At 50.8% G+C, this 25,960-nt stretch overlaps 1 protein-coding gene across 1 annotated transcript in view; it reads right to left on the bottom strand.

Moving 5' to 3' along the window:
- PLXNA1 (plexin A1) overlaps positions 1-25,960 on the bottom strand; it is a 225,109-nt gene that overhangs the window by 12,598 nt on the left and 186,551 nt on the right. The window contains exons 22-29 of the mRNA XM_019536823.1: positions 21,567-21,823; positions 15,544-15,610; positions 8,342-8,488; positions 7,038-7,197; positions 5,938-6,041; positions 5,137-5,233; positions 4,137-4,327; positions 2,095-2,264 (exon numbers count right to left, since the gene is read on the bottom strand). Of these exons, the coding sequence (XP_019392368.1) occupies positions 2,095-2,264; positions 4,137-4,327; positions 5,137-5,233; positions 5,938-6,041; positions 7,038-7,197; positions 8,342-8,488; positions 15,544-15,610; positions 21,567-21,823 (1,193 nt within the window). The remainder of the gene's footprint in view (positions 1-2,094; positions 2,265-4,136; positions 4,328-5,136; positions 5,234-5,937; positions 6,042-7,037; positions 7,198-8,341; positions 8,489-15,543; positions 15,611-21,566; positions 21,824-25,960) is intronic.

The raw sequence follows: 25,960 nt of genomic DNA on the forward strand, positions 1-25,960 counted from the left end.
ACCTGGGTCTGACTTTAATTAGCAATGGTTCAGAGCAACACTCAGATTCTCCCTTCCTTTCTCTTCAGCCCAATGTCACAAGCGAGCTCTCCTCATTTCAAGTCCTTTGCCTGTGTTTGCCGTTTCCTTCTCCCAGGTATTCTCATCCCCCCAAATCATTTCTGATCAGAAGACAGAAGTGTTGACAACCCTTTGATCCCAAACTGGGGATGTCCTTTTATTCCTGTTAGTTGGGATTGGCCACCTTGTCCCTGGATGCTTCAACAGCCTCCACACCTCTCAAACAGCTCAATCATTTACTCCCATTCTGAGACCGTGCTCTGTTCCCATGGACTGTGTCTTATCCGCATGCCCTCTGTCTCAGGCCAAACTGGGCATAACATTTTCCCCCTCAGCAGTTGCTCCTCATGGCAATCTACAAAATTCACAGGTGGGTTCATGTGAAGTGGGGCTTGTTGAGCGGAGTCAGATATTTATGATAGGAGGAAGTTTAGGATTGCCTCCAATATCAGACAACAAAGCTATTGCTCCTGGGGGCTCAGAGCTAGAGGAAGATGCTGGCTACATACTGCACACTAAGTGTTTGCTCAGAGCACATGTGCGCATCACTCTCCCTTTCATTCAGGTTCCTACACCAACCTCATCATGGCAGTCTCTGCACAACCGGCTCTCATTTATAAGCTGCTCAAAGATCAACCCCTGGGACAAATCCCCTGGGAATGACTGCGTCTCAGATGCCAAACGCTTGGTTCCACAGGACTCTCCTAATGAGGGTGCTGGGTGCACGTGCATATTTCAATTGTGAAGGGAACAGCCTCAAGAAATTAGCTCCACGCATCGAATTAGTGCCCTGAGATAAGTGTGAGCATTAGTATTCAGAAGCCTGCGTGCCCAGCCCCTGCGGAACCAGGCTTTTTTCTTCCCCCTTCGCTCCTTCCTTTAATATAGCGAGCAGAGTTATAAATCAGTTCCAAGCATTTCTGCGCTCTCACATCTCCATTTAAAAATGTTTCTTTTCCTGCCCTGCTAATTGCCGACAGTTACTGAACTATACAAAAGCAATTTGGCTGCCATTTAACAAATGCCAGACACAGGAATGTACGTACCCATCGCCAGTAACAGCAAGATCAGAGAGATGAAATCAGCAAGGCAGCGGAAAAGAAGGATGTGGAGGGGGGCTGGAGTTATGAAGCCCGTATGCAGCTAAGTGTGAGTTCCATCATTGTGCTTACTGGGAGCTCACAAACAGCTCCCCTCCTTCCCACCCTTTCCTGGAAGTAATTAGCAAACCTAATGGGTTGGCTCTGAAGGCTAGTCTATGCAGGATGCACGTATGGTATTACTCTTTGTTACACCATGCCTGGCGAGGTAAAACGCTGAACAGAATATGATCATACACTACTAGGAAAGCCCATTTCAGGATACAGTTGGAGGTTTGTAAAGCCACCTAAGGGACTTAGGAACCACGATCCATTTATCCCCAGGTGAGCTGGTAACATCAAAGCCTCAGGCCTCTTCACAAAGCCCAGGCATAAGGTGTAAGTGAAGGAGCACCTAGTCCAGTGGAAGCCAACCTTTTTGGCAGTCATGCCATAAATTAACCTCACACCTGAGTGCTCCTTCAATCCTATTCCCTTGCTGGATCTGCTACTCTGCTTTCTGCTTCCCGCCCTGTGCTCCCTGCCTGATCTGCTGCTCTGCTTTCTGCTATATCTGCCATTGTGCTGTTTGTCCCTCCCCAGTCTGTATACCACACACAGAGGCTGCCTGTCACTTGTGGCGTGCATGCTGCAGGATAGCCACCCCCAATCTAGTCCTTTAGCATATGTTTATAGGAATGGTTCAGCTGGGGCTATTTCTGTTACAGTGCAGAATAAGTCAGCTTTATCCACCCCAGGGAATGCTGAAGTACAGGCAGATTTATGTGCCTGGAGTTTCTGCTTGACTCAGGTCCCTTTTGGTAATAATCTGCCTTGGGTGATATTGGCCCATTCCAAGTTCCCATCAGATGTTTGGAAACATTCATTAGCAGAGACAGCACAACCTGGAACAAGGGCCTCCTCCCGCTCGTCCCCTGGCTCTGGCCCCAATTACCAGTTACTCTTCCAGGTGTGTCTGACATCATAGTCATTGATCTGATGTTTATCAGCCTGTTCATCCAGAAAATCGAACATGTATTTGATGGCAAGGGGCAGGGCGCTCCCACGATGGGCTGTGCTGAAGATGGTCTCAAACAGGTCGTCCACAAACTTCTGTAAGGTGCCCTGCAGATGAGAAAGGAAGAATGGCTGCTCAGTATGGCCCAGTAAGTCATGGGTGGGGATGGAGAGGACCAACGGGGCTGGCTGGTCATTCTGGACAGGATCTCTCCCTCATGTTGCCGGCACTGACCATTATCTGAACCTGGAGCAGAAGTGAGCTACCCATCAGGTCCATGTAAACAGACAAGCCCCCAGATGTTTATACTGGACAATGTGATGAAAATTAAATATCAAGTGCCTGTTTCTCAGACTCCATGTGATCTGGTCTCATAACTCAACTCCACCCAAATATTGTGCTGTCTTACAAGAAGGCTTCTTGTCACCTACACATCCCAGTCACTATGACATGGAAATGCTGAGGGTAACCCATTCATAGTATTAAAGATATCTTGTTATGGTAGTACATTGCTTGGTTTATTCGTGGCTTCCAGAAAGAAATATGGCCATATGTATAACACCTGGTGAGCACAATCCAGTTGGGAAACTCATGTGAGAGGAAACACAGAATAAATTGAAGTGAACTAATCAAATGGAAAACCCTGCATGGCCTGAAAGCCAACCCGTGGCATGATTTAAGTATTTAAGTGTTTTTCATTGCTCTACATAAGCACTGCTGAACTTATCTTCAAACCCTCACTAAGATGGGGAAAGCATTATCCTCATTTTACAGACAGAGCCGCACAAAGTTTCAGCGTACCCTAATCTTCCAAGCCCCCATTCAAGGCATCTACCACAAGAGCAGCATTTCCACTGCAGGTAAATCTCCCATATTGAAGGTCTGCTTGGTAGTCTGGAAGGTTTTAAGTATGCCTAGGCAAGGGGAACTTGCCGCATGTGCCAGATCCATTATTTCTTCTCTGAACACCCCAAAACAAGCCAGAACCATGACAGACAAATCAGCAAGACACAGTCCCTGCCCCAAAGCAGAGATGTCTAAAGTCTTCTTTACTGTACAATGTACTGACTAGATCTTTGGTAGAATGCACCTGGCCTATTACCCAATGCATTAGAAATGCCTGGCTAGCACATGCCCGCCGTGGTTCTGAACCACCCTGGTTTGCCCTGACATTTCACCGAGTTCAGTGGAGTGTGACTGGAAACAGAACCGTAGTGCAAGCCACCGGCAGTGAAAGCATTTCAATCTGTACCAGATTACTACAGTGGTTGGTGTGGTTTGGTGCGAACAAAGAAGAAGAACAACTTACATCATGTGCGTTTCAGCCTTGTCAATTAGAAGCATAGTAGGGGTGGGGGTGGAGGTCGGTTCCCTAGCCTCAAAACACAATAATAGGGTTTTGACTGCTTCTCATACTGGCCAAGAATGCAAACCCAAGGCCTGGTGTGGCATTAGTAGAATTAAAAGTTGTTTCAATTCTTGGCCTCTTGAAGGCTCAGATCAAGCATTTCTGTATTCAGCCTCCGGTTTTATAAGGCTCCCTCCCCTGCCCCTCTTCTGCTGACACAGAGATCTAGTACATAATGGCATCTATCACTATCCGAGCAACGAGAGGTGGGAATTCCAGCGACTGCCGGCTGGGAGGGAGCTTTGCTATGTCTTCAGCTGAGATGACAAAGTGGGCTTTGCAGATGTTTCCTTGCCCCATGCTTCAAGTGCACGGTTAGATGAAGAGACAGAAGGAAAGATAGAACAAGTCACACCACAGAGCTTTGTGCCAGCAGTGACAGGGGGTGGAGTCCTCTGGCATCAGCTAGAACCAGATGTTATGTGTGAAGCCAGCAGGGCAGGGGTGCCAAGAACAGAGGCTTACAGTGGAAAGGGAAGTCAAAAAATTGGTGAGGAATTCCAGGAATGGTCCCCACTCAGCACTTCACCTCCCACCCACCTCCTCTTTGCCTCACACCTGTATGCCCTACCTTGGTGGCCAACAAGCGGGTCAGGTAGATCTCAGAGACCATCTTGCTGCCCCGGTCACCCTCCCGCTGGTCCATGTGGTCGTGGTTTTTCACTAGATGCCAGAGCTTGGTGCCACTCTCCAGGTCAGGTGTGATCATGGGGGTCCGTGAGCGCAGACTGTCTGGGCTGCTGGCTGTCCGAAGCATGCTCTCTGTGGGAAAACCAGGCACAATGGGAACACCTCTTCCCTCCTTTGATGCTTGCCATCTCTATCTGCTTCTGCCTCTGACACTGCTTAACACAGACGTGTGTCATGGCCATAGACTGTGTGCCAGGCTCTGGTTCCAGCCGCAAAACCTTCACGGACTGGGCAACTCGATGCTTAGGGACATGCTGAGCGGACCTTTGGCAATTAGGCTGATTTCAGGCCAGATTCACACCACAGGAGGTATTGCCATGTGATACCAGGTCAGTGTCCCAAGGAAAACAAGGTAGGCATGTCACGATGACATCTCTCATGCAACATCTTGTTTTAGTCTCGGTAGGTAAAAATTTCCCTTCCACACCAAGGTGGACACACGTTGCACTGTGGTGTCCTGCACTGCTCCTGCTCATTAGATGCACAGACCACCTCATTTGACAGGACCACCAGCCACCACCTCTCATCCACATGAAATTCACCTTCACAAACCCTTCTCAGCTTTGCTGCTCCTGACCCTATTTTAGTAATGTGCACATGTGCTCTAAGCAAGTACTTAGCATGTAATACACACCCAGCATCCTACACTGGTGAAAGACAAAGGCGTGTACACACACGAGCCTTTGCCCACTCTCGATGGAACCCAGGATGAGTGAGAGGGCACCAAAGAGCTGGGAAGGTTGGTGGCTGTGTTTCAAAAAGCTGAGTGTGTGTGATCTGCCCCCTTGTCTTTTCTGGAACCCACTGTCTCCAGGTCCCTGGCCTGACAGGAGTTGCCATCACTTGTGGACTCCAGAAAGTGGGGTTCCCCACATGCTCACCGTATCTGCTGAGTGACTTGGTGAAGGTGGAAGAGTTGGAGATGTTGTATGCTGAGTTCTGCTTGGGCACCAGAGCCACTGAGGAGCCATCTGTCACCTAGAGGCAGAGAGCAGTGGGAAATGACTGAGACAAGCGGGGTGCCCCACTCCTGCAGAAGCTCCCTACCATGGCCACAAGAAACCAAATGCCTTCAGGGCCCAAAAGTGCCTACTCCCCTTTTCCCTCTCCCTCCCCTCACCAGCACCAGCTACAAACTAAACTGCCATCCTCATCACCTAACCAGGTGCCCCTGATAGCAAGAGCTCTGGTCTAAACGGAGTAAACAGGACTCCTACAAACTGCCTCGCAATCCAGATCACTTAGCAGGTTCCCATTCCTGGCTGCACTGATGGCTGGGAAAGAAGAGGCCTGCCCCAGGGCCCCTGATGCCTTGAAATAACCTTCCATCCAGGCAGCACTCAATAGGAGATGCTCCCAGCTCCATGAGCACTGTTTCCTCCTGAGCCCAAGGGCTTGCTGGGCAGGCAGATAAGGAACTTCCCCTCCATTCTGGAAGGCTTACGGGTATTGCTTGCCACCTGCAGATAGAAACACTGGAAGCTAAAACACAGTCTCTATACACTACGTGGCCCCCTGGCTCAGTCTCCCTTCAGATCTAAAATGAGGGACATGGGCCCACAGCTGAGCCCAGAGTTCATAGCATGCCAGTGAAGAGCACTAAATCTCCAGGCACCTGAACTCTGACAGCTGGTAACTGCCTACTGCTCTGCTCCACTTGCTCATCTGCTGGGCAGCCTTACCTGGTAGTGGGCAAGGGTGTTCAGCCTTTTCCAGTCATTGTCTATCTTTGTGGTCACATCTTCATCCTGCAGTATGATGCGGGCCATCCTGCCCTGTCGCCACTCTGCCCCAGTGCAAGAGAAGGGCATGTTGTCAGCAGAAGCCAGGTCACAAAACAAATCAAAGGGTAGGACAGGCAGAGGGGAGAGGCAAAGCCTCCCAAATTTCATCACAACCAGCTAGGGAGCCCACTCTGCTACAGAATACCAGTGCACTGTGTAGAACTAGGTAAAAGCCATTCTAGGCACCCAAGTGGCTAGCTGTTGGGTGTGGCATGACTGACCTAACTTTATTCCCTCAAACTCCCTTGTTCCCCAGCCTCTTGTTTGGAAATAAGAATTTCAAAACCGTCACTGCTGGTCTCCTCAGCTGTGTTCTCCACCCAGGCATCCCAAATCACAAACCAAGCCACAGAAGTGAGCTCCAATCTATCCTCCCCCGTTTATTGCAATGCACCCTTTAATCACCCAGTGACCTGACATTGTTGTGAGTATTCCCCCACATCTTGCCCCCACTGCTTTTGAGGTCAAAACCTCCGAGACCACAATTCTGATGGACTAGATGGGCTCTTCCCCTGCTCCAGACATCCAGTCTTTGCTCCTTGTAAATTATTCCCAGAGGTCACTGTTGGGAGGTGCAACTCTCCCACTTAGGGGCTGAGAATGTCATCACTACAATACTGCCTGCCCTTGGCAGTCTGGAAACTAGGAGCCCAGGACTGGGAAGCAAAGCCAGATCTCTCTCCTGCATGCCAGCATAGAACATTAAATGCCAAGCTGGTCCTACTGCACATACTGATGTGTATAGTGTAACCTGCTTGATATGAAACAGTTTATCTCTGGTGTACAGCTGTAAGTACATGTTCTGTACACAACAGGATAGTAGATTAAATGCCGTGGTTCTTCTAGGCCCCATGCTCCAAAATAAACCCTATAACTGTGTGCTCCAGCTTCTGCAGAAACACCCAAGCAGGCCTAGGACCCTTGCTCTGGGCTGCTTTTGGAATATGCCATCTGCCCCTGTACCAACCTACTGGAAAGCACCTGCATCTTTATCTTACCCAGGTCCATGTCTCCTGCTTTGGGCCTCTGGGAGTAGGGCACACCCTTGTACACGGCATCCAGCAGCTTCTCCTTCACCTGCGTGATGGTGTCGCAGTTGAGCACCTTAACAGGAATCTCGGGGGCGTTCTCGTTCTCAGGGTTCACACAGTTCAGCGTCTGGGCAGCACAGGGAAGCAGAGAAACTCGTGTGACCAGGCACCCTTTGGGTGAGGTGTGAAGGAAGAGACAGGGTGCAGGTCACGCAGCTGTCCACTGGCAGTACACCTCTTTATCCATCAGCCACTGGTTTTGAGAAGAGGCAGCTGTGAAACATAGCTCTGCCCCCCAAAACTGGATGTCATTACCACCCCACCCCCTACCTCCAATGCCAACATTTCTGCACCATGCCAGGAAACCAATAAAATCTCAGCAAAGGGATCCCGGGGGCACCCAACTATGTGAAAACCAAAACACCAGCATCTGATCCTAATCCATCCCTGTGCATGGACACCTGCAGAGTCTAGGACCAGGCCAGCTGCTACTGAAGAGCATGTTCCCCCACCTTCTGGACAGCATAAAGAACCATTTGAACCCCAGCACAGAGACGGTTCCAACAGGGCAAAGCAACAAATCTTGCTTCAGGGAAAGTGGTCGTACGTAACCTTAGCTTTGACTGGGAAGAGCTCAGTGCACATTCTGTGGTCAAAGGGCAGCAGACTGTTCACAAACACCACTACTCCCAACTCAGTCAAAGGGAAGACAAAGGAAGAATTGGCAGGGGGTTTATCCTAGTCATGCAGCTGGACAGGGAAGGCAATCAAGGTGAAAGATGGCAAAAGTCAGGGCTTCTCCCTGGTAATTTCAAGGCCTTTTGGAGAAGATGAAGGGAGAAGATATATATGTAATCCCTACAGCTGTCACTGTCCTTGGCAAAGAGGTCCCAATTCCACCCAAGAAACCCACTGGCCCATAGGCCCAAGCTCCAGGTCGCAATGGGCTGGGCTCAATAGCCATGCTTGCCCCCCAATACCCACTCCTTGCCCTTCTCTGTCAGTGCAGTGCATCTATCCATCCATTCAAAGGGGGGAATCAGCCTGCGTTCAGGTTTCGCCATCTGCCATGTACCACCCACCCTTCCTGGCCCAAGGTGCAGAGGGTGCGACGCAGACAGGGTAAGAGGCACAGCTAGAAATGCTAGAGAGAAAAATGAGATGAACTGCTCTCTGCAAAGTACCTTGGTGCCTTAAAGACCTTGTTAAATAGCTGAACCTAGGGGTCCTGGCAAGAACCAGTCCTGGGCGAAGCTCCTGCTTGCACTAACCAGCATTTTGTAGTCGATCTGTTGCCGGATAAGCTTGTCTTCGCTCAGGGAGTAGCGGGCCTCTCCTGTGATGGCATCAATGGGTCCCTTCTCCATCTGCTGTTTGATGGCACAGTACAGCATGAAAAGAGGCTCTCCAGCACACTCCTGAAGGGAGGGAAGTAGGAAAGAGCAAAAAGTGAGAGGGCACCAGACACCAATCCTAACCTTTCGTGGAAGCCCCCTGCTACTGCATGATGGGAACCTGCCATGTCCTTACAGGATCTAACCTCAATTCACAGGCCCACATGGGACTTACAAACACAGCCTCCAGCCTTTGCCCATGAAGCCCTATATGACTGTGTCATCACTACGTTACCAAGAGCAGATAGCTGTGTGACTACATGCCGTGGAGGGAATAAACTGTAAAATATCATCGTAAGCACTCTAATCTCAAAGGCTGGGGAAAACGGAAGTAACTTCTTTCTCTTAAGGGCAGCCTCCTATCATCCTTACGGCCAGCTTCTGTTTATTTTCTAGTTTATGTCTGAACTAAAATCACAGTCCCTAGCCCAGTCACACAATGGTTCCCAAAAAAATCCAGACTGTCCACACTGTTCAACATTGCAGAGTCCATTTGAAAGGTAAGAAAACTAAAGCAGAGAAACTAAACTTGGTCGAGCAGCCAGTGAGCATCAGAGCTGGCCCAGGCTGGGAACACCTCTCTGACTACAGGTGAGTTGTGGTGGCCATCTGGGTTTTGATGGCTGGTGCCTCCTGAGCTTGTGCAGTATGATCCAGTCTGAATTACAGTCTGAACTGGCCAAGAAAACCCACCCACAAGCTGGAAATGAAGGCCTATGAAAGGGGTGAGGATTTGGGATTTTATCTCTGGCTTCATACTCCTGAATGGAAGGATAAATGGGGTATCCTAATAATGTGGCAAAAGAGGCCACAGACAGACGCATCCAACAGAAAGAGGGAGCCAAAGGCCAGCTCATAAGACTTCAATCAGCAGCTTTCTCAATGGCAGCTTAGGCTGACTGGTGGAATTTCCCTTCAGTCAATCAAGCCAATTGACTACCTGGAGTGCATACCCCCTCCCATCAAACCAGTGCCACCTCACCCAGCTCAGAGCTGTCAGGCATAGTGATTTCAGCATACAGGTGCCAGCTACAAAAATGGTGGGAGAGGGAGACAAAGGGAAACAGGCATTATTGCAGGAGAACAAAGCAGAAGAAGGGAATGTGATGGACAGCGCGTTCAACTGGGAAAAGCAAGGACAGGCCAAATACTTGGGCACTAGGTTAAGAGCAGAGTGAGGGATGGGGTGGGAAGAGGACAGGAGAAGGATGAGAGAGAAAGTGGGGGGATGGCAAGAGAAACAGCTCTATAACAAAGCTGCCCACAACTGTGCCCTGTGATTCAAGCCTCCCTAAAGTGCACCACCTCCTGCAAGCTGCCTTTAACCCCGACCAGCGAGCAGAGGGGAGGCGGGGGTGCGAAGGGCTAGGAGAAAGTCCACTGCACTCCACTCCACTGCCCCCCCTCTCCCCTCCTTGCCCGGCCGCCTTGCAAATAAATTGTACTTTGGTGCAAAGTGCGGCTGCTCTCCCTGTCACCATATGCTGTTAGCATCTCGTTAGCATCTGCGGTAATTAAAGAGACAGCTGCTAACGAGCAGGAACAGGCATACATCATCCCCAGACCTTCCGACAACACGCCTGTCTTTGAAATTATGTTTCATTTGCAAACTTGGCTTCATTAAGTCAGCTTGGAAGAGAGAGAGTGAGAGAGGGAGAAAGAGACCCAAGGTGGGTGCTGTGCTGGTTATTAATAGTTGTGTTGCAATGCAAAAGCAAAATAATGACCGTAAACCAACAGGCCCACTCAGCAATTGCATTTCGACACAGGAAAGCTGTCCTGCCTCTGGTCTCCTCCTCACACCCGCTTTCATGAGAGGAAAGCAAGGGAGTCACTGCCTTTGATTGCTTATAAAAGCTCCCTGTAAAACTTCCAGCCAGAGGAAAGTGACACAGATGAAGAATAAATTGGAGCAGCCTTCCCGGTCACATCTCGTTTATCTGCTCCACTCCCAGCTCACAGTTTTCTCTCTCTCCCTCGCACCACGCGTTATATAGATGCTGAGGTGTCCACTCCTGCTGTTTAAAGGGACCTGTTAGCAGAACTGATTACTCTTTTCAGATGTCACCCCCAGGTGCTGACCCATTTCATTTTCCAGCCCAGTGAAGCTCCGCAGCTCTCACTGTCCAATGCCTTGAAATACAGCAAATGATGAAGAAGAGGCTTTCTGCGTAGGAGCGGCTGGAGAGGCGTTAACTAATCCATCATTTGGATCCTTCAAACTGAGCTGTGAGCTCTGGTAAGAGGAGAGATTGTCACCCCTTTAAGCAGAAGTGATATCCAAGCATGGCCACTCTGAACGTGTGCCTCACCCCTGCCCTGCAGAGACATCTTCTAAGGATGACAGGTTGAGTTCCTCCAGCCTCCTCAATCCTTGGCCAGTCTGCAGAGATCTCCAGCAGGGAAGAATGATTATATTGGTGGACCACCCATTATGATGTGAATACCTGTTCTCGCTGACCTGGACCAAGACTGTCCCATCATTTCATACTTGCCACCAAAGGCCCGTTGGATAGGAATGATTTTCAGGTTTTCCTTGCCATTGCACTGCAGGTTAAAGGTGACCCATTCCCATCATCTGAAGCCAGTCAATTCTCCCCTTCCTTTGTTCTTTCTGATGAACCCATGTTTCTCAGCAAGAGCAAAGATGGCAGACAGCATCCATTCTGGCAGCTGCTGCCAGCTGAAGTGCATGGCCCAAAGCTGACCCCAAAGGAACCCACTATCGACTCGCACTGTTATGAGATTGTGACAGGTCTGCAGCCAAATACCAACAGACGTTTGCAATAACTGCCACTCATCTTGTGGGGCTCTGTCTGGTTAGCCTCCCCCGAAAGGATGGACCCATTCCTCTTCCATTACTCTTTGTCTCCTTCAGACCAGCTCAAGAAAGGGGATGTCAGGGACCTGACTCAGATGGCTGGTCTGGAGCCTGCCTGCAATTCCAGGGAGCTGCCATAACCCAAATACAAGACAGGTTCTGTGGATGCTCCAAATGCCTGATCCTCTCTGAAGCACACCCAGGGATGGGCTACCCTGACTACACAATGATAGCAGCTTGGCTCCAGGAGGCATCTCTACCCACGCTCCTGGCTGCATCCTTCAACCCAATCAGTGTGCTTCTGCATAAAGATGACCTGAGGAGAAGGGCCCTGGGAGACTTCTTTTCACAAGCACAATGAGCTAAGTGTGCAAGAGAATGTGTGTGAAGTGCATGCCTATGTGCATACAGGGAGCAGGCTTTTGGCAGTCTGAGCGAAGCCACCAAACACTCAGTGTCTTATTGACGAGATCTAGCTCATCAGGCACCTAATACTGTGCATTTTTCAGAGCTCATCTCTACTTTTCCCTCTCCCTTTCCCCACAGTGTCTTATTAACAGGTTGAAAAATTCTGCTACAGGGCCCAAAGAAATCACTGGGCCTTATAGAGTCCCAGCTGCTGCCTGTCCCTGGCATTTCCTCAGGAGGCAGGACCAGGAGATGCCTAAAGCCAGGAGAGATGAGTCCTTGGATCTGGTACAAAGATTAGTTTCGATGCCTGCAGTGTGTGAGGCTGGACATCTGGACCCTGAGAAATACCATGAGCCTTCCCAGTCTCTGACAGCAACTGGGGCAGTTTACTTTGCTGGCATAATTCATGTGCTGTTAAAGCCTTCTGTGCAACTCAACCCCTTGGTGCTCCAACAAGCAGTTACCCGTGTCACATCCAATATTGAGAGTCTGATGCACACAACAGCAGGGGCTCACAGTGTGCTTCATGCTACTTGCATACCCCTGTTGTTGTTGGCTGTTTCAGCTGGCAGAAACTCTTCTTGGGGCAAGCAGGAGTTGGGAGTCTCTGCCTGGTGTGGCTTTGCACCTGGTGACACCAGCTCATGCCAACCAATGCCTCCGAGTGGGTCAACTTTGCTCCAACACAATGCACTGCCGTCAAAGGGGTGCTGGCTCCCCAACAGTGCACTGCCAGCTGCACACATGACAATGCAAGCATATCCACATTCCTAATTTGCATGCCCAATTACTTGTTGGGTGCAAGGCATATGTTTACCTGCTGCAAACAGTCTGCTGCAATACCTGCAGATCCCTCGCCTTTTCCTACCACTGCAATTCTCACCTTGAGGATCAGAGAAGAGACGTATCATTTGGTTCACCTCCCCAAGGTGGCAGCAGGAAACATTGCCATCAGATGTGTCCTTCTCAGGCTCTGCCCAGTCTTGGTACAGACTTTGCAAGCATGAAAATGTGCCTGGAAAGACTATCCCATAGCCTAACATATCTCACTGCTAGGAAGTCTGTCCTGACTACCTGCCTGTGCCTCTCCTTAAATTATACCCACTATCAAATAACCCCTTTCTTGTACCGTGAAGATGGTGTAAAATCCTCCCAAGTGTCTTGGCTCACTCCTGGGCATCTTCTATTTTTCCTTCATGGAAGCCAGGCCCCAGTGCTGGTCACATGCATAGTTTCAGTTCTCTTGAGGGAAGGTCATACAACAGCGGATGAGCCCTCTCCCAGTGAGACAGCCCCATATTAAGATGGTCAGCACTAGAGTAGACAAACCAGTCGACTGACTGGTCTAATACTGTCAACTGACCAGTCAAAGACCATAGAAATTTTACCAAAAAAATGACATTATTTTTGTAGTTTTCTTGACAGAAGTACTAGTTTTTAACACATTTCTGAACGGAAAATGTGTGCTTTTTCTGTGTGTTATTTGGACCCATTGGCAATTTCTTATAATTTTTGACCAATGTTGAATTGGTCAATTGACCAAACTTTATTTAACCGGTCAAATACCGCAACCTAGTCAGCACGCACAAGAACCTGGATGAGGAACTTTAGAGGCTTTGCCTTCAAATGGCAGGATCAGCTCAGTCCTTCACCCTCTGTGACATGTATGGTACCTGCCCCAGTGTGCAGGCTGAGTCTGACAGACAACTGCTCCTGCCTGCTCCACAAGCAGTGCTGGAAGCAAGTGGTGAGAGCACTCCCAATCATGTGTGCACAAATCTGCACACTTCCTTTGCTCATGCAGCTGCAGGAATTTCTGAGCAAGCAGCCAGCAGGAATCACTGCTGGTCATCAGCATGTCAAAGCACTGCAAACGCATGCATATTTGGAACTGCCCAAGCAAATCAGGTGCACACAGAAGCACTTCACTGCCATGTACAGCCAGAAACCTTTCCTGGAAATTTAGCCTGCAGATCACCTGGCATTTTGCCCAGAAGCAAAATTCTCTCTTAGCTTCTCTGGCCTGAATATTTCCTTTGTCCCTTCTTTGGGTGAAATGGGGTGAGCACTGATTTATTCCACCAAGGTCTTATACAGCACCTGGAGGCCCTTCCCAATGCACAAGGTGATGAGCAGATGCAAAACAGTAGAGAGAAAAGGATACAGCAGGCTTTTAAAACTTTCCCAAGCGTGGCAAAGCTATGCTCTTCTCCTGCCTTTCGAAAGTGATATACATTGTACAGCGCAGATATATTTGTATAGATACAGGCCATCCCTCGACAGAGGCAAAAAGCCAAGTGCACAGAAGTGATATTATAAATCACCTCTCCTTGGTGATCAGTCGAGGTCTGCACTGACTCCGGCTCACGCACATTCCTCTCCTGGAACTGGTTCAAACCCTCTTTATCTTAATGAGGGATGAAATCCCACGAAACAGCTCTGCCACCAGGACATGCCGAGCAAACATCGGGTGAGATCCCGGGGAAGTAGCTCTGCTGACTGACAAGCAGGCAACTCCCCACCACTGCCATCAAACCAACAGAGTGGCACCACTCTAACACGTGGGCTGCAGCCGTGCCAGCAATCTTGCACCTGGAATTTGCTGCTGGTACAGCTCTAACAGTGATGCAGGCAGGATTGGAGGTGGGGGGAGCACTTTATACCCTCCGGGCACGGCTACAGGACTCCTTTGGTATAAATGCCTTGGCGTTCCCTATTGCTACCACTGCGGGAACTGCATTGGGAATGAATTGCAGCTACTGAGGTCAAGCAAAGCCATGAACGTATGGATGACAGGCACCAGCCCGGACTGGGAAAGGAGCTCCTTCTACAGGTATCACGGACACCACATGCTGAGTCCAACTGGCTCCTGCCCTTCATTCCCCTCCCACATTTCCAACCCACCAATCACCACCCTTGCAGACTTGGGGAAAAAATAAGTGGCAGGAGCAGAAGCAGCCTGAAAGATGCCATTTTGCTACCAAACTACCTTAGGCCTTGTCCACACTTACCTGGCTCTGCCAGCAGGAGTTCTGGTCAAGGCCAGCAGCCACCACTATGGAGCCCCCACAGCCTGGGCACAACCACGTGCTTCTGCCAGCTCTGTGCAGCTTTACTGAGGCAGAAGTGCTGCCAGGGCACCAGCTGCTGAAGGGACCCTACAGGCAGTAAAGGGTGGGGAAGGAGTGTCTACGTGTGTCTTCTTTTGCTCAGGAGAGGCGGTTTTACTCTGCTGCCAGAGAAGGGTCTCCTGGGCTAGCAAAGAAGAGCTTTGAGGGAGGACACATGCAAAGTTTTGCTGCCAAACATCACAGTGCAGACCAGGCCTTAGTTATAAAAAACACACGGGAAAGGAACAACCACAGGCTAGTGCTGCAAAACAGGGTTGAACCAAACAAACACCACCCTCTAACCACCACATACGGCGACAGAGGGGCAAACCTGGGACCCTTTCTCCCAAGTTACTCAGGCAAGCTTCCACTGGCTACAGCGGGCATTAGGCTGCGAAAGGACCTCAGGATTCAGCCCAGGAACAACAGCCCTGTCCTTTCCTATTGTGCCTTCTGGGTCAGGGCCTCAAAATACTTTGTACTGGGCTCCACGTTACCAGATTGGGCCTTGCAACCATACTCCCACCCCAGTCAGGATCGCTGGCTCAATTTAACAGAAGGTAACATACCCAAGGGCACATAGAGAGTAAGTGGCAGAACTGGGAACAGATCCCAGACCTTACAGCGCCCAACGTAGCTCTCCAGGCAATACCTGAATTGTTCCTAGGTGGCAGGATCCCTTTGTGTCCCCCCCTCACCCTCCCTACCTCCGGCTTCGTGGTCTGCTCCAAACTCACCTTTAAAAACTTGTACAGCAGGAAGGTGAACCAGTTTGTCAGCATCTTCTCCGCTACAGACTCAGTCCTGCAGAGAAGGCAGAGGATAAGAGCTACTGGGGGGAGGGCTCTGATCTGTGTAGCCTCAGACCCCTTTTCCTCCCTCTCTTGCTCCCCAGGTCATGCTTCGGAAGGCAGGAGTCCAAAGTAAAGGGGCAGGAAGAAGCAGCAAAAATCCAGGGCTGCCAGGATAAATATCCAAAGAAGCCCCTCATTGTAGCCAATGCCTGCTTGCCCTGAGCCAGCCTGACTGCAGATACCTCTCCCGGAGGTGTGGGGGTAGAAACAGCCAGCAGGGTCCTATCCCCAGAGACATTTGCCCTTCTGAAGACCACCCTGTGTTGCCACCCCCCCAGCAATCCCTCCCCCCACAACTGGGTAAGATCTCCTGTTCATGTCTTGCAAAAGAGCTGCACTCCAGGGCTGCATAATCCCCTCCACAGCAGAAGTCTTTAAGGGAGGGGAGGGAAAGAGGTTGAACCTGGGAAGGGTAAAATTACTAAATTTTGCCTAAAGTATTTCCTGTAATGGGGATACTGCATTTCTGTGGTTGTGTGGAGAAAGGCAGTAGATATCCTAACACGGGGGAGCCCTGCTCTGCAACCTGGTGCTCTGATTCCTCTGCTCTTAAATACGGTCGTAAATCTGCAGCTGCTGAGGCACCACGTCTGTCACTGCAGCTCAGCCACACGGTGCCTCAGAGAGAAAGCAGAAGCAGACCGCAGGCCCATCCCCTCCAAAAGTGCGGACCCCGCAACTCGGTCCAGAGGAGAATCCTCACACCCCACACACTGGGAGCAGTTCAAGGGCTATGGGGCCCAGCTGAGCAGCTCCCATTTCACCCAGGAAGAGACAAGGGTGCCCCTGCTCGCCACCCCATTTGTACAGTATTTTGCACCCTAAGCACAACTCAGCTAATCCACAAAGACCATCACAGGCAGACAACAGGGCTGAAAGAAGAGTTGGGAGCAAACTCTTGATGGGGCTGTCACAGCTCCCAAAGGGGGTTGAAACATCAGCAGACAAAGCTTATTAGGGAACAAACAGATATAATAATTGTATCAATGTGCTAAGGTGTAACTGCTGCATCCCTATAGTCCTCTAGTGATATAAGCAAAACCAAACTGGGGAACATTTACCCCCCTTTCATTCAGGGTCCCCATTTGGGCGATTTAGCTCACCTGGTCACCATAGCAGCCTGCTGAAATCACAGTTACATCATAACAATGTTGCAAATCTCCAAGTGAGTCAAAGGTCTGTTTGTTCGTACACTCAGAGACTGGGGACAGCACCAAGGGAAGCAGCCGAAGCTGGCCTTGGGGAGAACGTATGCTGCCTCTTGCTTAGCTTTGGTCAAATTTGGATTGTCGCCTCCAGAAATACCGTGGGACAGGAGACCGACCACAGTTCCCTATGAGTATCTGTCCACATTGCAAAACCACTGCCCACTCCAGCACAGCCAATTGCCTCTGACCAGGAAAGCCAGAACCGGACTAAGCAGTGCAGGGGAGAAGGGGCTGCAGATAGGAATCACTGGGCATCGACAAGTGATCTGCAGAGGGGCTCCGGCTGGGACGAGCCAGGGGTGCTGCGTGTCAAGACCAAGGTGCGACTGAGCTGCATGTGGGAAGCCTCGCGCTGCAACGGCCAGGCTTGCAGCAGGTCAGGACTGCTGCATCAGCGGGAGCGGGCTGGCAGGTGACAGCGGAGGGCAGCGAATCAGCTGGGCCCCGGGGGAGGGAAGCTTGCGCTGTTTGCAGCTGCCTGCCTCTGCACTGAGGTTGGGCTTGCTGTCACAGGAACTGTAATTCACCTGGGCACACATTTATTTAAAAGGAAAAAAGCCCACTTGCATCTCCTTAAAAAGAAAGGGGGGAAACGCCCCCCTCCCCCCGAGCCAGTCCCCATTGAAATTCTCCAGTTATGCTTTTTCAGCTGCTCCATCCATTAATCATCAGATCAGCTATTTTTGAATGCAGATGCTCACAAAAGCACAAGCAATGTTAATAACCTCGAGAAGGTAGCTGCCTTCCCACCGCACCAGGGGAATGAGAGGAACAGAGAGAAATAGCTTTATTTCGAGGAAGAATAAAATGAAAAGAACGCAACTCCCAGCGCCGTGGAGACTTGGAGCCGCATCCCGGGGACACGGGGGCAGCACAGGAAAGCGGAGACGAACGATCGTAGATTGTCCAGCCCAGAGCAGCTACGCTGGAGTTAATTTAATTGGATCTGGTTATGTCCAGTCCCCACCCACCCATTGCTTCCCATTGCAGCCGTCTCAGCTTGGTGGGGCACTGGGGGGCTGACTTTCTTCCTTTGGTCCAGGATGGGAATAGCTCAGTAGGGAAATATCACATCTGAGCCATTGGAGGGCAGAGTTCTTCCTCTGCCACCCAGGAAACATGAATCCAAAAGAAAAAACGGTATTTCTGGAATGACCTGGAAAAATGCCATCCATGCCCCCAGTGACACACTGGCCTTCACAGAATAGCCCCTGTCCTCCACGACTACCAGTCTCTGCTGCTCCCCTTGGGAACCTGTGACACCCAGGAGTTTGTTTCTCTGCGCCACGGCCAAGTGCCACTTCCAAAGTGACTAAATAGCACATCCCACCCACTCACTAATCCTGTTGCTCCACCAGCCAGGCCACTGCAAAGAAGGAGAAGTAACTGTCTGGAACTCAAACTAGAGGGGCGCGTGGGGAATAGGATCCCTCCCTGCACGTACCCACGCAGCCATGAAGGCAATCAGAGAAGGACCAAGCTAGACTAGGCATCAGCAGGGCACTTTTTTCCTCTCTCGCTGTTCCAGGCTCTATCGGGGTCTGTCTCTCCTGACCTGCAGCCCTCCTCCAATGCTATTACAGCCGCAGGCCCTTCACAGCTCCGCCGATGCACTTCCATACATGCAACACACTGCGCACGAAACCCAAAGTGCTGCCTGCTGGGGAGAGAAACTTCACACAGGCAGCAAAGGCCAGGCCTTGCCTCCCTCACTGGCCTTGGACTGCCACCACAGCATGCAGGATACAGTGGCTGGGTCTCCCCACGCTGGGGCTCTCGCCTTTTATTTATATTTTATTGATTGGCTTCGTTCCGGAGCAGTGCTCAGCAACCTCTGCTCCGCAGTGCTCCCGGCAGCCCACGATCTGATAATGCACCTTAAATATTTCAGCAAAACTAGTCGTTGTATGGGAGAGGGGTGACCAGAGGGACCAGACAGCAGGATGCTCTCAGGAGAGGGGAACAGTGGCTGCATGGAGAGAGAGGAAACACAGAAGACCACATCCCATTGACCTGCTGCTATCAAAGTCAGTGGCCAGCCCCTGGTCCAGTCCACATGCCCTTCTCTACCGCAGTCCTTAGGAGGATCTCAAGGAAGTGATGAATCTATGCTCACAGCGCTCCTAAGACATAGAAGTCACCCCTATAATGCAGATGAAGAAACCGAGGCAAAGAGATAGGCAGTGACAACACTCCTAGGAGGCAGAAATCACCCCTATTTCACAGGTGCAGAAACCAAGGCAAACAGGGACTCAGTGACTTGCCCAGAGACACACACAGACAGACAAACAAACAGCAGATGGTTGGTGAAACTTCCCTTACGATCCTCCCCTCCTGATACTTTCACTGCTGGAATATATACTGATGGCCTTGCAAATGCCACTCTTTGAAGCCTGACCTCCAAGGGCTGGTTGAAGCTCCTAAACAGCATCAAGAGAAAGACCAGTGGACTTTGGAGACCCTGAGGCCCACACACACACCTCCCCCCTCGCCCAGTTGGCAGTCTGGGCACTGCTGGCACATTGTAGGCTCTGAGAGACTTGCTGGCTCACCTGGTGCCGCACCAATGCTAGTGTCCTCTGCCTCCTCTGATGCTTGACAGCTTGCTCCATGAGCAGGGAGAAGGTATCATCACTGTCCAGGAAGCAGCACTACCGCTCCTGGAGCCGGGAGGCAGGAACGGGGGAGCATGGAGCTTTGCAGTGATGAAGGGATAGCTCCCAGAGCAGGAAGAAAGCAGGGAGGGGCTCTGTGCTGCTTATTAATTGTTTTGGTTCTGCACTCGGTGTATCTTTCAATATTCATCAGCTCATGATAGAGGACAGCTCAGAGCTATTGTTAAATATTGATGGGGCAGAACAGATTGGTGGCAGAGCTGGAGCGTTGCCTCCTGCTCGCACACTTTCCCTACCCCCGAACCCCCACAAGACTCAAGGTTTCCAAAACCTCGTTCAAATTTTACATAACCCCCTCACCCCACTCCTTTGGGGCATGGACAAGGCCTAGGGAAAGAAAGCTGGGTGCTCTGAAGTGCTCCAGCAAGACGGGACCTCTGTGTGTTTGTGGTGACGTAAAATATGACTAAGAGCTACCTTGCCAGAAGGGAGATACCGATCACAGCTCCAGGTTTCAGCAAATGCCAGGAGCACCGGGATGCTGACAGGAGCATCACTGCATTCACATGTGCTGCCTCACCACGGGTTTCCGGCTCTAACACCCTCAGGAATGTAGTCTAGCCAGGGACTGATCTGCTGCAAGGGCATTGTGCCAACATCTCCTGCTCCCTCTTGGCACCAACACATGCAGGCCAAAGCAGCAGCCTGCAGTTACGCTTGTGAAGAGCCGTGGTGGAGCCTGCCCCGGAACTTGTGCTATCCTGGCACCATGAACATCATGTTCACAGAGGGCTCAGCTCTGGGGGGAAGGCAGCTACTTTCCTCACTCACCCATCACTTCCTAAAGAACCAGCCCCTTGAATCAAGTCCATCCCAGTTCAGTCATTTGTCAGCTGGAGGGAGGATCATTACGGAGCCAATGCTTATGCAGGCCCTAGAAGACAGTATCCTTTATCTGCTGGGCTGTCGGCCCCCATGCCAGATTTGCGTACAGAAAAAAGAATGGTAGACAGGCGAGCTAGTCGGAGAGCTCATCCAGCTTAGGACGGCATATTGCTGACAACAGGCCAAGAACCAAAGTCACGGACTGTAACCCACTTTGGTCTTGCCTGCAACCCACCATCTAACACATGCATGGCAGAGGTCCAGGGCCACAACAGGTCAGACACAGCCCCCATCAGATGGTACCTGTGAGGTGATGGGAGAGTCCTGGCAAACTCTGAGCCTAAGAACCCCAGAGTGCAGGGCGTGCAATCTGGAAGCCTGCAAGGCAACACATGGTCTTTGGCAAGTCCCTGTCTGGCCTCCGCCTGGTTCAGGAAGGCATTATAGACGGCCAAGAGCATGGAGGAAATCCACAGTCCCTGTTCCAAGGTATGGCTTGGGACCCTAACAGAGCTCTGGCCCGGCAACAGGGGGTTAACAATGACATCAACAACTGCAGAAAAAAATGGCCTCCAGCAGCCTTTAAATCCACAGCTCTGAAATCCTGCAGTGTTCTCCAAGTGCTGAAATAAACAACCACTTCTGAGCATCCATCTTTCCAAAACGCAGGAAGGTCCCAAGGTCCCACATTTATATCTCACAGGGGAATCTCTCGCACAGCCAAGGAAGTGCTTTACCAGGGGTCTTATCCATCAGCTGTTGCCACTGCTGACATGAGCTCTGCTGATGGAGAAGACAGCCGATGACATCACAAGAGGGACACTGCGCAAACGCACGTGCGCACGCGTAGGCCAAGGGACAGGAACATGTTGAACAGCACTGCTCTGCAGTACTGGACCTGGAGAAACCATGGAGCCACGTGGCTAGAACAGTATACACACACCCCTGTGGCACTGGCACAAATGCTTCTCCACTGCAAAGAATGGATGTGAAAGGGGCTTCCTTCCAAAAGCACAGATGCAGCAGAGTATCACGCTGCTCTGCAGACCAATATATCATGAGACATTTTTGTTTAAGAAAAGCAAAGGGCACATGACTACCTCAGAGCAGGTACCTCAGCCCCACCTTGTCCCAGAGATTCTCTGAAAAACCTTCCCTCACCAATAAGTCTCATTTAAGTTCTTACACGGACACTCACCTCCGCAAAAGCAGTTTGGGGTGATTCTTACTCTCCAGGTTCTTCTCGATGAGGTCCGAGAGGAGCTGCTTCAGCACGCCGGTGGCATACTCCATCTCTCCCTGCAAGGCTGTCATGATCAGGGAGGCCACGTTGCCCCGGTCCCGCATGGAGAAGCTACGTTGTGCCTCCAAGGTGCGGATGAAGGTCAGCAGGAAATGTTTCTTATTCAAGAGCTGCCCAAAGAGAGTCAAGGACTTCTCCACATTGGCCTGAACCTGAGGAAACAAGACAATAGCTATGAGTCAGATTTGCTGAAGAACGAAGGGAGCTGCAACTCATGAAGAGTCCTGAGTTCAATGGAGGATGTCGGATTGGATGGGTAACGCCAAGCCTGTTACAAGGCAGGACACAGGGACTGCCGTGATCCAGCCAGCTAGTATCCTGTCTGTAGCAATGGCCAGCACCCTTTAGAGGAAGGGTCAAGATCAGTTTGTAGAACTACTACTGGACAACACACCAGAAACTGGCTCAAAGGGCTGTCAGGGGTTATAGCAACACACCTGCCCATGGAGAAGCTGCTGGGACCCACCCCTGAGACCTGCTCCCTGAATGTGTGCTCTATGTGAATAACTGGCCTCAGGCTTCTCCGGACAACGGAGTTCAGCCGGGAGAGTGGGTGAAGCCAAGCTGGATGCAGCAGTGAGGCGCAGCCCTGCCTGAGGACATGTGGGGGCTATCTGTATGGAGATGCCTCCATGGCAGCAGGGGTGGCTAGATGATCATAGAGTGGGCAGAGCCCCTGTCCCTGATGCAGACCTGTTGGGGTGGATCACACTCTTTTACCAAAGCCCCTGAGCAGCCTGCCTCTTCACTGGTCTGCCTCTTCTATTTTATGACAATACCTCTACTACCTATTAGCCTCGCAGCTGGCGTTTTTCATTCCACAACATTTCTCTGTGTTCATGTCATGGAAATGAATCTCAGAGTGTTGCTGTTTCCCACAGGCCAAAGATCCCACTCCCTGTGCCTGCCTGATGGCTGTTCCACAACATGGGTGATGTGGATTTGTCAGTGTCCAGTCCCAAGTGCTCGGGCGGCCACACCAGACCCTGAAACACAGCTGGTACTCCCCATATCTGAGCTGGTGCCCCAGACAAGAGACAGACAGAACCTGCTCCTAGCAGCAATCCCAGGGTACAGAAACACATACACCTGGAGCAGCAGCAAAACCGAACTCCACAGCAGTTGCTTTGCTGTGCCGCATGCTGGTCCCAGCTTTGCTCCTGGATAAGGGAGGGGTGAAGCTGGGGTGGTTCTGTTGTCCTCATATGGCTCCAGGCTCTTGCATACCTAACAGTTACTGTAGAATAGTTGTGACCCAAGCAATGTCTCTCCCTCCCCTTTTGAAGGCATCCTTAGTGTATGTTTGCCCATATCCCTAAAGGGGAGCGTGCAGAGGGGTACTCTCCCACCGCCTCTGCTGTATGTGCCCTGCAAACAGAGTCTCTGCCTCTAAGAGCCAGTCTATTTTAGCTGCATGTACAGTCCCTGACATCATGACACCTCCCAGGTAGTACTGTACTTCTCCTCATCACTCTCCGACAAAGTAGGCCAGTGCTATCACCCACATTGCATGGATGGGGAGCCGAGGCACAGAGAGCCTCTGGGTACTGGTCTGATGCCAACAGGCACAGACATGCACAAGCTGGAATTAATCAAGCTAGTCTGGGTGCTAGCAGTGGAGCCACGTGCTATGTAATCCCAGCTGGAAGCCTGGGTGCCTACTCAGCAGCTGATGCCTACGTTACTGCATTGTCACTGCTATCAGTACCTGAACTAGGCAGGGTAATACTAGCTCAAGCATGTCTACGCATGGTCTAAACACACTTCCAGCTACAGTGCACATGTCCCCTCACACATGCTCTGGAAGATAAAGGGATAGACACCCCCCCACACGCAAGACAATCCTTCTCTTGGGCACCTTATACTAGGTGAAAAGAATTCAACAAAAAGTCTCAGAAGGAAGCAGCAGGGGCTCCCTGAGCAATGGGCCAGCAAGTACCACTACTGCCCTCCGCATCTTGCTCTACCCCAGGGGTTTCTGCTTTGGATCTAGGTCTAAGGAGCCAGCCACCTGCTGCATCTCCAACACTCTGACCACTTAGCAATGGGGTTTGACAGCAGCACGTGTCTTCAAGCTGATCCAAGCACAAGCCATCCTCCGCGTGCTCGGGAGACGTGGGGATCAGATGCCACGATCCTATCAGAGCCATGTTCCTGGCTAGCGGAGCAGCCGCCGCTCGATAAGCCGGGAAATTGGTCCTGTCCTACACTGGCGATCTTATCAGGGCTTCATGCAGGGAGTGTGAGAGGCTGGCGGGGGAGACTGCAAAACATGTCACACGCAGTATCACCAGACTCAGCTCTGAACGCACCCAGGCTGAGCCCCCGCACACAGTCACTGCCTCCTGCTTTGCTGGGGCTTTGTGTTTAACCTGATGATCATTAGCCGAAGTAAATGAACAATAAGGAATTAAATATTTAATCAGGATTAAATTCACACAAAGCAATGGGAGAAAAACACACACACACAGACCCAAAGAGAAAGGGAGCTGTTAACGGCAGCGCTAATACTTGGTTTTGGATGATGGCGTGTGTATGGAACAGCTCCTTCCCCGTCACTTGTAATAGCTAGTGTTACACTCGTTCTGATTAAGGAGACAAATAAAAGCAAACCTGATTAAATTATATGATGCTTACACAACTGTATTTGCTTTATTTAATTTGTCCCCTTTTTCTCCTCCCTTGCAACTATAATGTTTGTTTCCCACCCAAGCCCTCACACTCTCCTGTGCTTTGGGAGTGCAGCGTGTCTGGAATCCTAGACATTTGAGGTCCTGTCTAGTCCACCTCCCTCCCCTGGCCTATGTAAAACTGAAGTTTCTTCTCCAGGCTTCATCCTGTCTAGGTTTAAATGAAGTTTCCACCCCTTCCCTTTGGAAAGGACTCCAAAGACTCCTTGCTAGGAAAGGTTCCTCAAAGCTCACCTCTCCAATTTCATCCGTTTACTCCTAACAGCAGGTTCTATCCCCTCACAGCTGAGCTTGGCTCTTGCAGTCTCTATCCCCTCCACAATGATTGAGGAATTGATAGCAGACCCTGGGTTTACACTGCAAGCCAGCAGCCCAGTGCTGAAGAAAGAGATGTGCCAAAGTACCCCAGAGTACTCCTAGGAGAGAGCGGGAAGTGGATGCAAATCTTTGCATCTGAATCTGCCCCCGCAGTTTGGATCCAGACCCAGAAGAAGCCTGTTTTCTGGTTCCAATTCAGACATGAGCTGAGATTTTTTTTTAAGATGGTGAAAATCTCATGGCAACAGCTGAGCTCATGCTTGGCCATATGGAGGCAAAATCTCTAGGGCATCTGCAACTGCTGAATCCCAACCCCAACCTAAACCTCCACCCAGATCCAACTCCCACTTAGCAGGCCCAGCCCTTGTTTGGAAGCGCAGCCAAGTCAAAAGCTGAGTTACGTCCCATGGGCTGGAGCAACTAGGGCTGCCTGCCTTCAATGGGGAGAGACCCAGAAGAGTAACCTCCGCTTTGTTTGCCCTGGCTGGACCCTGCTGAGGGATGGGATTTCAAAACCTGCCCTCATCCTTCAGAGGCACAGCCCCAGAGAGTGCCCAGGTGAGGACTACAGCTGGGTGGCTTCTTATGGTAGGCAGGGTGAGGCGAAACACTGAAAATACAGCATTTATCACTGGAAACCAGAAAGTCCTTCCCTTAGGTGATGCGTCCATGGTACACACTTAAATGGATTGTCTACACCAGAGGGATGTCACTCTGCCAACATCCAGCCACATGAGTCCTTGTAGACAAGATCCACCTCTCAGTCCCTCCACTTTTCCCCCACTCCACTCTTCTACTAGGCTGGGTTTGTGCTGGAAAGTGGGATAATAGCTTTTCTATTTAGCCCATGGTAACATTAACTTTGGACTTTTGAGGAAAACATAGTCCTCCTCCTTCCCCTCAGTGAATGGCAGACACCAAAGGACAGAAAACTGGGAACTTCCCCACTTCTTTTCAGACTTGCTGATGGTTGCTTAGCAGATTTGCACATGACCCCTCAGCCAGCTGAGGCTGGCAAGGCTACACAAATTTCCTCTCAGCTGAAGAAAGAGAACTGTGTACTTCCATGTCCTTTAACTGATGGTTAAAAATATGGGAATCTTTCACTGCAGGCTTCCAGGCCAGGACAGTGGGACAATTTCAGCTAAGCTACCCCTTCTTGTGTGGTTTCCTCATATTGCTCTTCCTGATCATGCCACCACTTCTCCTCTGGGTGCTACATACCACAGGACAATACAAGCCTGTCAACCCTATCACAGTAGGGGTGCCTTCCAGGCACAC

Source organism: Crocodylus porosus, unplaced genomic scaffold (assembly GCF_001723895.1).
Source record: "Crocodylus porosus isolate Cpor-Errol unplaced genomic scaffold, CroPor_comp1, whole genome shotgun sequence".
In the NCBI taxonomy this organism is placed as follows: domain Eukaryota; kingdom Metazoa; phylum Chordata; order Crocodylia; family Crocodylidae; genus Crocodylus; species Crocodylus porosus.